At 40.1% G+C, this 14,043-nt stretch overlaps 1 protein-coding gene across 2 annotated transcripts; it reads right to left on the minus strand.

The window, feature by feature from the left end:
- Window positions 1-59: 59 nt before the first annotated feature.
- casd1 (CAS1 domain sialic acid O acetyltransferase 1) lies at window positions 60-13,012 on the minus strand. 2 transcript variants are annotated; one of them, XM_087174703.1, is made up of 18 exons: window positions 12,629-13,008; window positions 11,343-11,439; window positions 10,965-11,085; window positions 9,961-10,005; window positions 9,806-9,868; window positions 9,629-9,673; window positions 9,399-9,522; window positions 7,281-7,495; window positions 6,722-7,141; window positions 6,184-6,273; window positions 5,960-6,079; window positions 5,121-5,281; window positions 4,850-4,925; window positions 4,375-4,476; window positions 4,065-4,205; window positions 3,552-3,629; window positions 3,008-3,100; window positions 60-2,713 (listed from the first exon to the last, which is right to left on the minus strand). In XM_087174703.1, exons 1-18 carry the CDS (start codon window positions 12,867-12,869, stop codon window positions 2,444-2,446), a joined length of 2,502 nt encoding a protein of 833 aa, XP_087030829.1. In that variant the 5' UTR covers window positions 12,870-13,008; the 3' UTR covers window positions 60-2,443. The 2 variants fall into 2 exon arrangements, with proteins under 2 accessions (XP_087030829.1, XP_087030830.1); XM_087174704.1 differs by lacking the exon at window positions 5,960-6,079 and having other exon boundaries at window positions 12,629-13,012.
- Between the last annotated feature and the right edge of the window lie 1,031 nt (window positions 13,013-14,043).

Genomic DNA, 14,043 nt, shown 5'->3' on the forward strand with positions numbered 1-14,043 from the left:
TCTTTTCCCCCAATAATAAACAAGATAATAGTAATGTCTGAATAACATGAGGAAGAAAAGAAGCCAAAAGAGCACATTTTATGAAGGTATTATTAACAATGTACAACAGAATAAAGGCGTTTATAAATAATATGGATACATTTCACATTTTTGAAGACATCACAAAAAATTTTACATATAACATATTTCAAAGAGGACCTGCACAGGGGTATAAATAGTTGTTGCTTTTACACAACCAAAGAGATCTTTTAAGGCCTGAAACAATTACCAAATTTATAGCTGTTGATCAGACGAGAAAACGGATCAGTAAACTTTACAAGAAAAAAGAAACTGCAGCATGGAAATGCCATTCTCGTCTCTACAAGGAGGTGATGACTGGTTATACAAATTACAAATTCACTTGGCTCTTGTTCAGTTTGAGAACACAACCTGAACTGTACATAATCAGAGAAATGACAGGAGAAAGCTGTAGACAAATTGTTCCACTGTGAAGAAAATGTCCTTCTTTGTGGACCCATGTTTTTCTTTAAAAGGGAGGCTACATAAACATGTAGAAAACCACTGACACTGCAATCTTTTACTATCCCCCATGGTAGATGAAATATGCAACTCAAGATTTGATGTAATACAGCTTGGCTCTTACAGTATCATTTTTTATTTGCCAAATGATCGTCACAAAACATTTTGATTTACCAAAACAAAATGTGCAGAAGGTATCTGCACTGGTACCATGTTAACCACTGTTTCACCTCAGAGATGAAAGGAAAAATATATACCTTAAAATAAAAGTGCTAATCTCAGTCAAATGTCTGTTGGGATAAATAGGCAGAGACATCAGCCATGTGTCAGTTGACATAATATAAAATATTTTCCTTGAAGCAAAAGTAATATGTCCTCTCAGCTCAGTCAGTGCATTACCAAGTAGTTGTTTTTAAATGTTGATGTGGCCCTGATGCAAAGTGCGTAATGAAGGAAGATTGTGATCCCAGGCTGCATCACAGATGTGACAAAGTACACCTGGAGATGTGTTGTATGTATAAGCCACTGAGAGAAGCTGTATGTTCAAAGGCATTTAGTCTAAGTAATCACTTATTCATTCACTCACTGACCAAAAAGTTCACTGGCTGTGACAGCAGAGGGAGCATGTATATTCATCTGTTAGCCCTATTGTACAATAATATGTGCAACCCAGAATTTTCCTACGGAGCTATGAGGCATGTTTTTAATGACAATGAAAGGATAAAGGACTAAAAACACTGCTGAAGCATTGCTGTATAAAATAAATCTCTCACTCTATCGTACAAATATACACAGACTATGACATGAGCTGCTAATAGGACAGACAGGCGGTAGACTGTAAAGGCTCAACCCCCGCAGTGTGTCTCTGAGGCAGGTAATCATCTATGAGATGCTGGGATAGGTATAAGATCTATGTAATACTTCCTTCACAAACAGCAGTCATGGGCGCAAAGTACAGAAATAAACAAAGCCAAAAAAATGTATAAAATATAAGCTTAATTTAAATCATTAAATACTGTACATATCACATAGAATTTCAGAGCTACAGCAGGTGACCACGGTACCTTTCATTACAAGGCAAACTTTTTTTTTTTTTTTTTTTTTTTTAAATTACTCACAAAAACATTAGCAAAAATATGTTGAGGGATATTCCAACATTTTAACAATTGCACTCCAATTTTTCTTTTTTTTACTTAAGTCTTGAGTTTTTTGATCACCCAAACTAGTTGCTGGTCCATATTTTGCATATTTAGATATCTAACACTGTTTTAAAGTCACCAGAAATACTGTACAAAGTAATGCTGATAATAAACTGCAGCACAATTGAACATGTTATCGTAAAAGAGTAGATATCTGAATATGTAGGTTATGGATCCACCTGAGTGAAAATACCTTCAGCTGCTACTGCCATGTGGACGGAGTGTGTGCCCAGTGGTCTCTTCCAAATTGAAGTAATGACAGGAAGTACTGTATGTGACAAAATAAACTTCCTATTTGTGTGTTTGGCTAAATAGAAGCAACGCTGCAAAAATTCACACAGCAAGCACGAGGCGTTGAAATGAGAGGACCTCTTTTTGTTTTAAATTAAACTCCACATCTCCAAGTTTCTCCTATGTTGAATCCAGATAATGTAAACATTTCGAGCGTTATTGTTCTTTTTTCTCTTACCATTTGCACTTAAAAGGAGCAATGTCCCCTTTTCTGGGCATTTTTCTTTTCTTCAGTGTGCGACTTTCACAGCAGTCAAAAAGTACAGACTCTGCTCAAACATGGCCAGCGGTGATCTCCCGTGGGTTCCTTATTGTCGTCTGTGGCCGCCAGTAGCCTCAAACCCCGGGCCTGCTCCTGGCTTGGATCTGTACCTCACTTCAATCTCAGGAGGGGCTTAGCGAGTCTTTTGTGCCCCCCAATAAAGAGGTGTCCATCAGGCACCGGGTGTGGGCTGGCTGCCTCTGGCTAGCAGCAGTACAATCAGACTGAAGAGCCCCACAGCCCCCAGTCTCTTGAGCAGGGCCACGCTGTCTTTGGGGATAACCACCTGGGCCAAGTCATTGGTGATGAGGGAAATCTCATGAGCCACACAAACAAAGATGAAGGTGCTGAGCATGATGTTTAGTGAAGGGTTTCCTGGAATCAGGACCAAAATTCCCTTGGTGTCTGCTGCCAGCCAAATGTGGTACTGGCATATGAACAGCTGGGGGAGACAAACAAAGCGTGTTCAATAGTAGGTAATGTAATTCCATTTTAACACAGTTGCCTCCAGGGAGCAGCAGGACATCACATACAGAGTTGGTAAGGATTGTCAGTGGCTTTCTGATCATTATTTGTACTTACATTTTTATTCCCTGTATTTATTAGACTGTTTCCTCATCCTTCTTTAATGTTTTATGGTAGCCATTGCAAAGCATGTTTAATAAATTTTTATAAAGAGCCACATAAATACATTTTTTATTATCTTATTGTAACTCTACTGGCATGTCCTTCTCACCTCCAAGGAGATCTTTCCAAACCATGCAAAGAAAGAGCTATATATAGAGCGGGCGTAGCCAGGAATGTTCCTGATGAGAATAAAGGCCAAAATCTGTGGAGAAAAAAAGAGAACAAAGTCATTTCTAAGAGTCAAAGCATGAAGACACACTGGGTGTAGTATGATAGGGTCTGCAATCTCAACCGGTTTAGAGGAAGAAAGCCCAACTATATTGTCAGTGACCTTATCTACTGCACTACTTCAAACCATTTCCCAGTGAAGATTGACTCTAGATAATGCCTGTACTATCTTTAGCCCTTACAAGGGAACTCCCTTGTTTTTATACACATATTATCCTGTCATGCAATTAGGGTAATGACATCTCAAGGCAAATCCGAAGGGATTACAACTGTAAAACAATACTGATACTCAAACAAAAGCAAAAGTATTAGGATCAACATTAAGGATTAAGATTGCCGTTAAACGCCACATGGCTTAATAACATCAAACACAGAGAGGGAACAAAAGGAAAAGAGGAAAAAACGGAAAGAGATCATTACTGTACCTGGACCACAGAGATGTAAGGATGCATCTCGTTGCACTCTGTTTTGGTTTTGCAGCTGCTGGCCCATATTGAGTAAGTCTAGAATGACGGGGAAAAAGAGAAGTTGGGTAACAGTGTTAAATCTTCAGCTGCAGCAAATATGAATGGGTTGATTTAGTTTGAATAGCCCATGTTCCTATAATCTCCACCTGCTTACGTGGAGTCAACAAAGAACAGAGAGCTGCCTCAGTGCTACACATGAGCAGCCTGATGGTCGTTATCCATGTGAGATGAATAGATTTTCACTACACTGAGTTCTTGTTACGTTCTGCGCACCTTTCAAAATAGGTGGGCAAAGTCTTAAGTAAGGACATAATTAAGAGCATAAAGAGCAGACAGTTGTGGTTGTCAAGGCAGCTACTGGGTGTGGCATTTATCCAAATACACACCCATCACTGTGTAAACATTCTCTCCCAAGATGCTGTTGTAAGCAAGCATTTTGTTAATCAATTGCAATCAGATGAAGAGTCTTACTATGAAGGAGACAACAGAGAGGAAGAGGAGCAGGTTGGAAATCTTGACAGAGAAGAGAGCTTCTCCTTTGCTCTCTGACAGCACCTGGCGCTTCTGCAGCACCAGGTAGATGAAAGCAAATAACATGCCGTGTATCACCGCCTGCAAAAGAAAATTAGCGTATGAAAACGATTTTATCCAAAGTTTCGAAAATTTGGTCTTACTTGAAAAAGCTTCTGATATACTCTGCCACACATTACATTTCACAAAACGTGTTCATACAGCAGCTACTAAACTTGGGTGCATGTGGAACGAAACACATTTGACTTACAAATCGGTCCAGCTTCCATCTGAACCACCACTCGTGGATGCTTCCGTTCAGCTCGAAGAGCTTGGAGATGGGCCACATGGAGAAGATGCTCTCAAAGAAACCCTTGAGTCACAAGGCCAAAACATGAATATTACATGGGGTCTCAAACAAAGACCAAACCATGAATTTGAGAAAGGGACCGACAATTTGTGTCTCCACTACACTGAAAATCCATTCAGAATTTGAATGCACACTCATCCATTTTGCCTTATTTAGGCTAAAAACAAATGTAATCAAATACAGTATTCTTGTATTTGAAAGTATTTCCTGTCTTTCAAATTGTGCTGAATAATATTGACGCGTCACCATTTACACTTCTCATATGAAATTGTTCATATGAAATCAATCTAAAACCTGTAGTATAATTTCATTTTGTTTTACAAACTCAGACTAGAGTGAGGTTACAGTCACTACTGATAAGATTAAATTCACCCACCTGTGAAAAGGCAAAGAAGCATATGAACAGAAGGAGACCCAGTAGTTTTACCAGGACCCCGAGGTGCCATATACCGCTACCTGTTCAGAGAACAAGACAACCATTAGTGACATCGTTTTCTAAAAGAAACCCTGCTGCTGACATTTATGACAAGTACCACTTTTATTGTGTAGAATGAATGCATGTATTGATTCACATAGTAAAGGACTATGAAGCAAATGAGCTAAACAAATTCAGTAACAGTTTTAAACTTTCATCAGTTGTCTGACACCTACTGTTGGCTTTCTTCTGCAGGATCTGAGGCCACATGGCCAGTGTAGCGTAGATGACGACAAACCAGAAGGTGACCAATGGGACAAAATAATAGAATTGATAGGGTCTGTCCATCACCACACACAGCACCAAGACCAGGAAGTTTAGACGGAAAAGCACCTGGGGTGGAAAAAACATGAAAACACAAACTTAAATAAATCGAAAGCATCACACTGAAAGTGTAAGTAAGTGCGTAGATAAGTCCAAATCTAATACCTGTATTTTTCTTATCATCAATAATATGATACAGTGGAAACCATTTTATAGTGATCACATCTGTCCTTTTTCTTTCCTTCTCATGTAGATTACCATCCAATTGATATTTGTTTATTAATGACATGAATATTAAGTAATGAAACAGACAGCTTCACTATTTAATGATTTAAAGATAAAATAACAAACAGTGCCATGGCCCTCTCCTGCTCAAAGCCTTGTCTGAATGGTCATGCCGAAAGCATTACAATCCGTTCACATAACATAACGATAATTACACACAGTAAAAGTCCTGAAACGCGAGCAGAGCAGGAACAGGGGGCAAAATAACTCAGTGAGCCACGGCAGTGAAAATATCACGTTATGCCAGTTGGTCCGTAAGCGGACTACTTGATTATTATAAGCAAATTATTTAAACAGCATTTGTAAAGGAATGATTTTGTCCTAAGCTTTTTGATCCATATAAGTGGTTTTTCACTGTAACCGTGATCACTGTAAGCAATTTCCACTGTATTTCATGTCAAAGCACTACAATAATGAGTCATTGCAAGAAGCTGGTTAAAGTATAACTGTCTGTGCCCTCACCTGGCACACTCTATACAGTCCAAAGTCTCCTTTGAGCCAGAAAAAGGAAAAGTGTCCATAGCCAGTCTGAAAAAGGTACGCTGCCACCAGCACCCGCACGTGCATGTACACTGGAATGAACTTAAAAAGAAAAAAAATCCATTTATGCCATCAAATATTGATATACACCTCCTCCAAGCAGGTTATTCCCAAATGTATGTGAAGAAAACATATTTAGAACTCACAGCACTAGCACCAGATATGTGATAGATGAGGATGACAAGCTGCATCCAGCCTTTCCACTCATCTGTCTGCTCTCGGTTGAGTAATTTGGTCTGTGCAGAAGAAAATTGAAAATGTAAACCAGATATGAATTCGCAAACTTTAATCAAACTTAATGCATCAGTACAGACAGCCAGATTAATCTGCTTGTCAGAGAATTTCACTGTTTCCTACTTATTTAAAAACTTTTAAGCTTTTACTTTTCCCTATGAACTGAGAGTTCAACAAAACCTTTACATACAGTTAAAAGTTTTGTTGAACTTGAGCTCATAGGGAAATGACTGTATAATAATGTCGTTCAGTCATCCAGCAATCAAGTTAAAGCTCACCATATCTTCAAACTATATTCACACAAGGATGTGCATGAGGCAGACAAAAATGTATACTTTCAGAAAACTGTATCTTTTCAACACCAAGTGAGAATGTACTGGACTTAATTCTATGTTGAAATAAGACATCAAACAAAATATATACTGCACTGAACAGCAGGTCCTGTCTTACCTCCTTGCTGTTCTCACTGTAAAACACTCCCAAGACAAATATATAGAAGAGAGGGATGAAGAATGTGGAGTGTGTGTAGAACTTCTGCTCTTTCATGAAGACATCTGCTCTGTCACAAAGGTAAAAATAGCCCATGATGATGCCCATCCTGCAGAGCGCCTGGAAGGGCGCCTTCGGGCCCAAGGGGACAGCTGCAGTCGCTGGCTTCTTCTCCTCTAAGCTCTCCACATCAGGGGGCACAGGTCGGCGGTGGCGGTTGTTGCCAAGGACATGGAGGATCAGGAAGACCAGGGCTGAGCCCAGGAAGAAACACGCTGACAATTTCTGGAGGAAGTTTGGGGGCGGTAACGTTTGGCAGCAGGATCCATCTATGGGCCTCAGTAGCTTGTTGCACACAGAGTTCATGAGGACCATGGCCCCCTGACAGGACAATTACACAGGATGGTGAGGAGGATATGAGTAATATTCCAAGTTAAAAATACAACAGCTGTGCTGTCATATTGAATAGAACAATATACTTGCCAATAAATAACCTCAAATTAACAGAAATCCTGCCTACCACGTTCCTGGTGCTCTCAGGCAGGTGCAAGCCATCGTCTGACAAGGTGATCGTTTCCAGTGCGGCCTGACGCGACGCCGCCAACAGCTTGACCCGGGACCTGCCGTTACGCTTGCTGCTGTTGAGCACATCTGCTGCTGCTTCATTGTACAGCTCCAGCTGCTGGTTGGTGATCATTTTCCTGTTCTCACTCAACACCTCCTCATTTACTGGGTCTGTTGGGTAGAGGTGTGATGGTGTTGCATGCAGTGTGAGAAAAAGGTTTAGTTGAGAAGGTGCATATATGAGAATATACAGTGGCAAGAAAAAGTAAGTGAACCATTTGGAATTACCTCCATTTATGTATAAATTTGTCCTGAAATATGGTAAGATCTTCATCCAAGTTAAAATTATGAACAAACACAATCTATTTTAACTATTAACACACAAATCATTGTTTTGTTCTTGTGCATATTGAAAATATCATTCAAACTATCACAGTGTAGGCTGGAAAAAGTATGTGAACCCTTCGGCTAATGATATCAACAAAAGCTAACCGGAGTCAGGCGTTATCAAACCTAGAGTCCAATCAATGAAACAGGACGAGAGGTGTGGGTTACAGACTCTTTAGCTTACAAAAAACACTAACATATTTTGAGTTTGTTCTTCACAAGAAGCATCTGCTGACGTGAACCATGCCTCACAAAAAAAGAGATATCAGAAGAACTATGATCAAGAATTGTTGATTTGCATTAAGCTGAAAGGATCAGAAAGTCATCTCAAAGAGTCTAGATCTTTATCTGTGCACAGTCACACTCTCTATATACTCTCTATATATGAAGATGATTTAGTTCTGTGGCTACTCTCCCTAGAAGTGGACGTCCAGCTAAGATGACAAAAGCTCACCACAGATGATCAATAATGTTAACAAGGAAGCTCAGAGTAACAGCTAGAGGCTTAAAGGAATCTAGTTAACATCTCTGTTGCATGGTTGTATGGATCATGGTGTCCTGCCACAGACACTACGGAAGAAGGTGTTGTTCTCCAAAAAAACATTGTTGCACCCCTGAAGTTTATAAAGAGCACCTGGAGCACTCTGGACCTGGACAGCTCGACATCATCAAGGGGAAAATTAATTCCCAGGTTTATCCAGGTATCTTCCTGGATATTGTCAGGGTGGCTGTCAACCTGCTTAAGCTCAGGAGAAGCTGGGTAATGCAGAAGAACAATGACCCTAAACATTAGAGTAAATTTAGTTCATAATAAATTCAGACAAGGAAAATCCACCTTCTGGAGTGGTCCAATTAAAGCCCAGACCTTCATCCAGTAGAGATAATTTGGAATGACATGAAGAGAAAAATGCAAAACCAGACATCCTGACAATATGTCTGAGCTGAAGCAGCTCTATAAAGAAGAAGGGTCCAAACTTCCTCCTGAACATTGAGCAGCTCTGATCAGCAGCTGCTGAAAGCTCTTGTTTGAGGGTATTGGTGACAAATAAAGTTCAACCAGTTATTAAATCCAAGGCTTCACTGACTTTTTCCACCACCACGGTGAATGTTTAATTGTTGTATTAAATACAGACACAAAAGATTATAACTGAAGATCAGATCACATTTTATGACAAATCAGTGCAGAAAACCAGGTAATTCCAAGGGTTCACATACTTTATCTTGCCACTGTATGATATTCACAATATTCTGTGATCATTCATGTGAAATTAGTCTAACATACCAGACGGGGGTTGGGATTTAGTGATGACACTTTAGCACCTAAAATACCCCGAAGAACCCAACCATCTCCAGTTTGTTGAAGAAAATGCATTCAATGTCAGTAATTAATATATTAATATATGGATAATAAGATATACTGTAGATATTCACAAACAACCAAAACAACAAACCAATTTGTGGTGGGTGATGATATGAAGTGACTTAGCATATGTGAACACTTCACAATCAAAGCTTTAAACCATCAAGTCATTCTAATGGTAATTCCATTTGACATGAAGGCAGTAATCACATGAGAGATTAATCACTGTAATGGAGGCAAAAGGCAGTAATCTGCTTTACCACCACGACGGAGATGGCCAATGATAAAAGCTCCCATCTTGGGTCTTATACTAGAAGCTGAGCTTACCTTGCAGTACCCAGTAGACCTCCCCATGGTCAGCCAGCCTCTCTAGATGCACAGCAATGGCTGTCAGGTTGACTTTGTACTGCTGCAGGGTCTCGCTGCTGCCACTGTGCAACTTAATGGACCACTGTAGATAAATAGATGGAATTAAGATTGATATACCTGAGCCAACACCTTGTTCTTGTCTTTCACAAAATGTGCAGCATTGCTAAGCCCTTGTTTATACTGCTTACTGTGGCAGCTCCAAGGATGACAACATCTGGCTTAGCTGAAGCTTCCTGCAACACACAAGAGAAGCTGCAGTCAGAGCTGCAAATCCCTGTCCAAACCATCATGACATTTGTCTATGAAACTTCTTTGATTAACAATGTTCCCCACTTGTTCATAACAGAACTTAACATTAAACTCACATGTGTCCATGATATCAAGCGCTCCTTCATCGAATTATTTGCCTCTGGATACCACAGGAAGTCCTAAACATAAAGAGGACGGAGGTGTTTTAACTTTTATCAGTGTTTTGACAGACTGAGAACAGGAGATAAAAACACATCCAGAAATAGCTCACCACATTCACAGCAGAACTCTCTTCTTCAAAGGAAATGTCCTCATGCTTCAGACATTACATGGGGACAGACAGAGAGAAAGTCTGTTAGGCAGATAGTGTTCCTGTTTTTTCCCAGCTTGAGATCAGACCAAAATAGTTCAGACTGCTGCATAATTGCCATGCATTCCAGTGCTTCAGTTTTTTTGGTTTCACTTTTTCTGAGCAAACCACTTACTATTAAATTTTTGTTGCAGCACATTGTCTCAATGCCACCTATTTCAGGAAGTCTTAAGGCCTCAATATATTTACACACTTTAATAAAATCAAATCTGTAATGACATACAGTAGGAAAAAATGATCAGTGGGGCTATTTATCACATTAAGGACATAGGTTGAGGTTTGGTGTCAGGCTTAAGAATAGCAAGTAAATTGATCACAAATGGTAGAATATTTTCAGATTCAGTGTAAATAGCAGTGAATGATTAGCCAGGCCTACATTTAATAAGGTGTCATTCTGGTAAATAATCAGAGCATTGCAAAGCCAAGAATAAACATGATTGTTTTCCCAGTCAGAAAATGTTTGAGGCAAAATCCTCAATCAGTGAGGAAGTGTACAAGGAAAAATGTTTCTTACAGAAGACACAAGCAGCCCTCCTTCCAAAGTGGTTGTGACTGAAACAGACATCTCTACCTATCTGTCTGCTCTTCTAGACATATTTTTAGTTGGTTCTGCCAGAATACAGTTGCAGGCTATATGGTACAGGATATAGTAAGTTAAAAAGTTATTTTATCATTCTAGGTCAACTTGTTTTGATCAGATCAGAGAGCTCAGTACACATGAACAGAGAGTAAATGGAGGAATAACTGACAGTGTCTGACCTTTGTCATTTTTTTTATATCAAGTTGTGCTTCAGATATGTAGATCTGTAGATTTGTATGCTGTTTACCCTCATCATTTTTTTGTCCCATCACTCTGCTGAAAAAATGTCCTGACAAAAGCACATGGCGCCGTTTCTCATAATTACCTTGTTTCCTTCTTCTCTTCGCTCAGGGTCAATAATTTTGATGAAGGAGTAAAATAGCTGCCTGATTCGTGAATCACCAACAAAGGCCACCCGCTTTTCAGCAAGGCATGTTTTGGCTTCACTGTAAGACAAAAATGATTGTGAGGAATCTGAAAATTGTACATCTTAACAACTGCAGATGGCAATCATTCATGTGCTTGGCGGTTCATTGGCTGTCTGACCATGTAATCTTTTCAGTTTGTTATTTGGCTCATGAATCACCCATCCACCCTTACAGACAGATACAGACACAGATGCACACATCTCACCCATCACTGCTACACACTTAGATCTTTATCTGAAACATAAGAGTAACCTTGCACAGTTAGTGTGACTCACATGCTTTTGTATTTGTGCATCATACAGCCATAAGGCTGCCATACATTCTCCCCCAAGTAACGTCCTCTGGACAGCAGCCATTCACATGAGTCTCCACCTGGAGGCAAGACACAGAGAATCTACCAGTAAGACCAAACAAAAGCACTAATCTCGCTTTCATCCACAGTTTCTCTGTAACTATGACTGCAACTTGCTGTCTCAATAGTACCATGGCTTTTCATTCAGTGCTGTCAAAAGACTAGGACACAATACAGGGCTCTGCTGGGGGCCATAATATAAAATGAAGTCATCAGTTATTTAGCTCAACCATAAATCTCTCCAGCTATTCATTTGTGTGCAAAATGAATAGAGCCATCTCCAACTGAATCACTCCATAGAAACGGGCGAACATGAAGGATCGGCAGGCTGGCGAGAGACGTGGGCATTTCAGTGTCATCGCCAGCCAAAGCAGCTGCTCTCAGCGTGTACACAGAGGTCTCTGGTTCCTATCCATTTTCATGAACAAAGTCCACTCTATGCGACCCAACTGCGAGGTGGATGTATGCCATGCTAATATTTCTTTATAGTACAGCTCTTGGCTCTGTGCCATCACTGTCATTCTCAGTCTTTTGGGTGCGGGATATGCAAAAATTAGATCCAGCCCTTTACACCTGAAATTAAGTCTCCAGTCCAGTACGCGTTTCTGTCTCTTACATTTGCCCGACAAACCAATACAAATTAGCGAAAGACCTGCGGCAGAAAGCAGGCTGCTATAATACTGTTCAAAGCCACTAAAGCTACAGTTTAGTGCCGTTAGTTAACAGTACAACATCACATTTCTGACAAGCTTATTTGATACTTTAGCATTTGTTTGGAAAGTAACTGACTGGCTGGTACTGTCGATGTAAATGGCTTTGCCCTCCGAATAATAAAAACCTTGTTATGACAATTGTTTGCTACATCACTCTACACACGGCTTCCCCAGCAGTAATCAAGCGTGTGCTGACAGGAGCATGTAAACACAGCTAAATGCAGTGTTAGCTTGATTCAGCTAGCCAGTGGGACAAAGCTGATTTAAGTTCATGCTGCTGCCGTTAGTGAATTTAGTCAATGCAACGACCTATCTGCTTGATATAAAGTTTACAGCCTGTATGTGTCACGTTTAAAAAGCAAAACTGGATAACGGCACTGAACCGACCCGCAGAGAGAAGTACAGAGCCGCTAGCTGGCTAACGTTAGCAATAGCTTGTGTCAAGTGTCTCACTGGCTGCATCAATAGTAAGTTTAATAAACGAAAGACCACTTACCTCCATAATATCGCGAAGCTGTGTGAAACACAAGGAGTAAAATAACGACTACTAGCGATATTAATTTGGCATTTTTAATGGTGAAATGTTGATTTATTTCGCGTTTGCCCAGGCTATAGGCCAGGACCGCCATCTTTGCTCCTCCATGACAACAAGCAGCTGTGCAGTCTGGCGGCGGTGGCGCTCCTCCCGGTGCACCACCTGCCCCGTCTGCCTCAAGCGACACCGCCTCCTTCTCCATCACTGCTGCTCTAAACAGCTGTAGATCAAAATTAGATACAGGAAGGGCTTACGTTTAATTTAATCCACCAGATCATTCAGGCAGACCACGGTCTATTTATGATAGTCTAATAGAGGACAAAGTGCAGTACCTTCAACAAATATTTGACAACAAAATTTCGTATTCTCTACCTCCACTCACTGACGGGACTAAGAGTAATTGGGTATTGTTTATACGGTCATAAGTACATTATGTTCTATATGGGTGTAAACTGTCACAAAAGGGGGACAAAGAAGGAATTTATGTAGGTTTACCAATTTTCTAAGAAGGTGACTGTTATTAGGAGTGGTTTGCTATTCATTCTCAACATAACCAAGTCCTGCTAAGTGACTGAGTTGGGAGGGATTATTGGGAAGGGGAGGGGGCTGAAGATAACTGTTTTTATAGTTGCTGAGCCCAGCAGTGGGCTACATCAGCCAATAACCCCCCCTGCCTCCTCAGCTCACTCCTCAGGTCCAAATCTTTTGGTAAAGTCTGTATTTTTCATTAGAATATTTTATGACAACTATAATAACAACTAATACCTGTTATGTAGCCAATTATCCTGGTTTGAACCATATTCAGGATATGATATAGAACAGAACATGATAATACATATCTCTGTATGATTCTAACATGATCAGGTTACTGGTCATCTGTGGCTATGCTGCCCCTCTGTCATTTGCCTACTGATTTGCCAACATTCAGTGCACAATTAAGGCCAACACAAAATTGAGAGGATGTTGGTGTGAATCAACAAGCAAAAAGGTTAGTTCATTTCAGTGCAGCCTAATTGTTTATCATTACAAGCTTTCTTTTGTTAAACCTACCAAATCACTGACTACTTGACTGGAGTTGGGGAAACACCTGTGCACATACAGTTTTATCCATATTCTGATTATGATTAATCCTGGTATGGATCCTATACCATACTACTACTATCTCCTATGCACAATTATGGAGGTCTCAGCAGTGTATACTGTATCACCAGACCTAGTTCTGAAAATGGTCAGTCATTATTTAACACTGCAGTTTGTATCAGTAATGCTTGGGCAGCATGACAACAATTTTGACTTGTATTGCTTCACCTGTGTGTACACATGCAAATGTTCGTTCTTAATGTAGAAATGTAAACAAGTAACATGCAAACATGATT

Source organism: Seriola lalandi, unplaced genomic scaffold, assembly GCF_002814215.2.
Source record: "Seriola lalandi dorsalis isolate HSWRI2012SDOR001 ecotype SW California unplaced genomic scaffold, Sedor1 jcf7180002054374, whole genome shotgun sequence".
In the NCBI taxonomy this organism is placed as follows: Eukaryota; Metazoa; Chordata; class Actinopteri; order Carangiformes; family Carangidae; genus Seriola; species Seriola lalandi.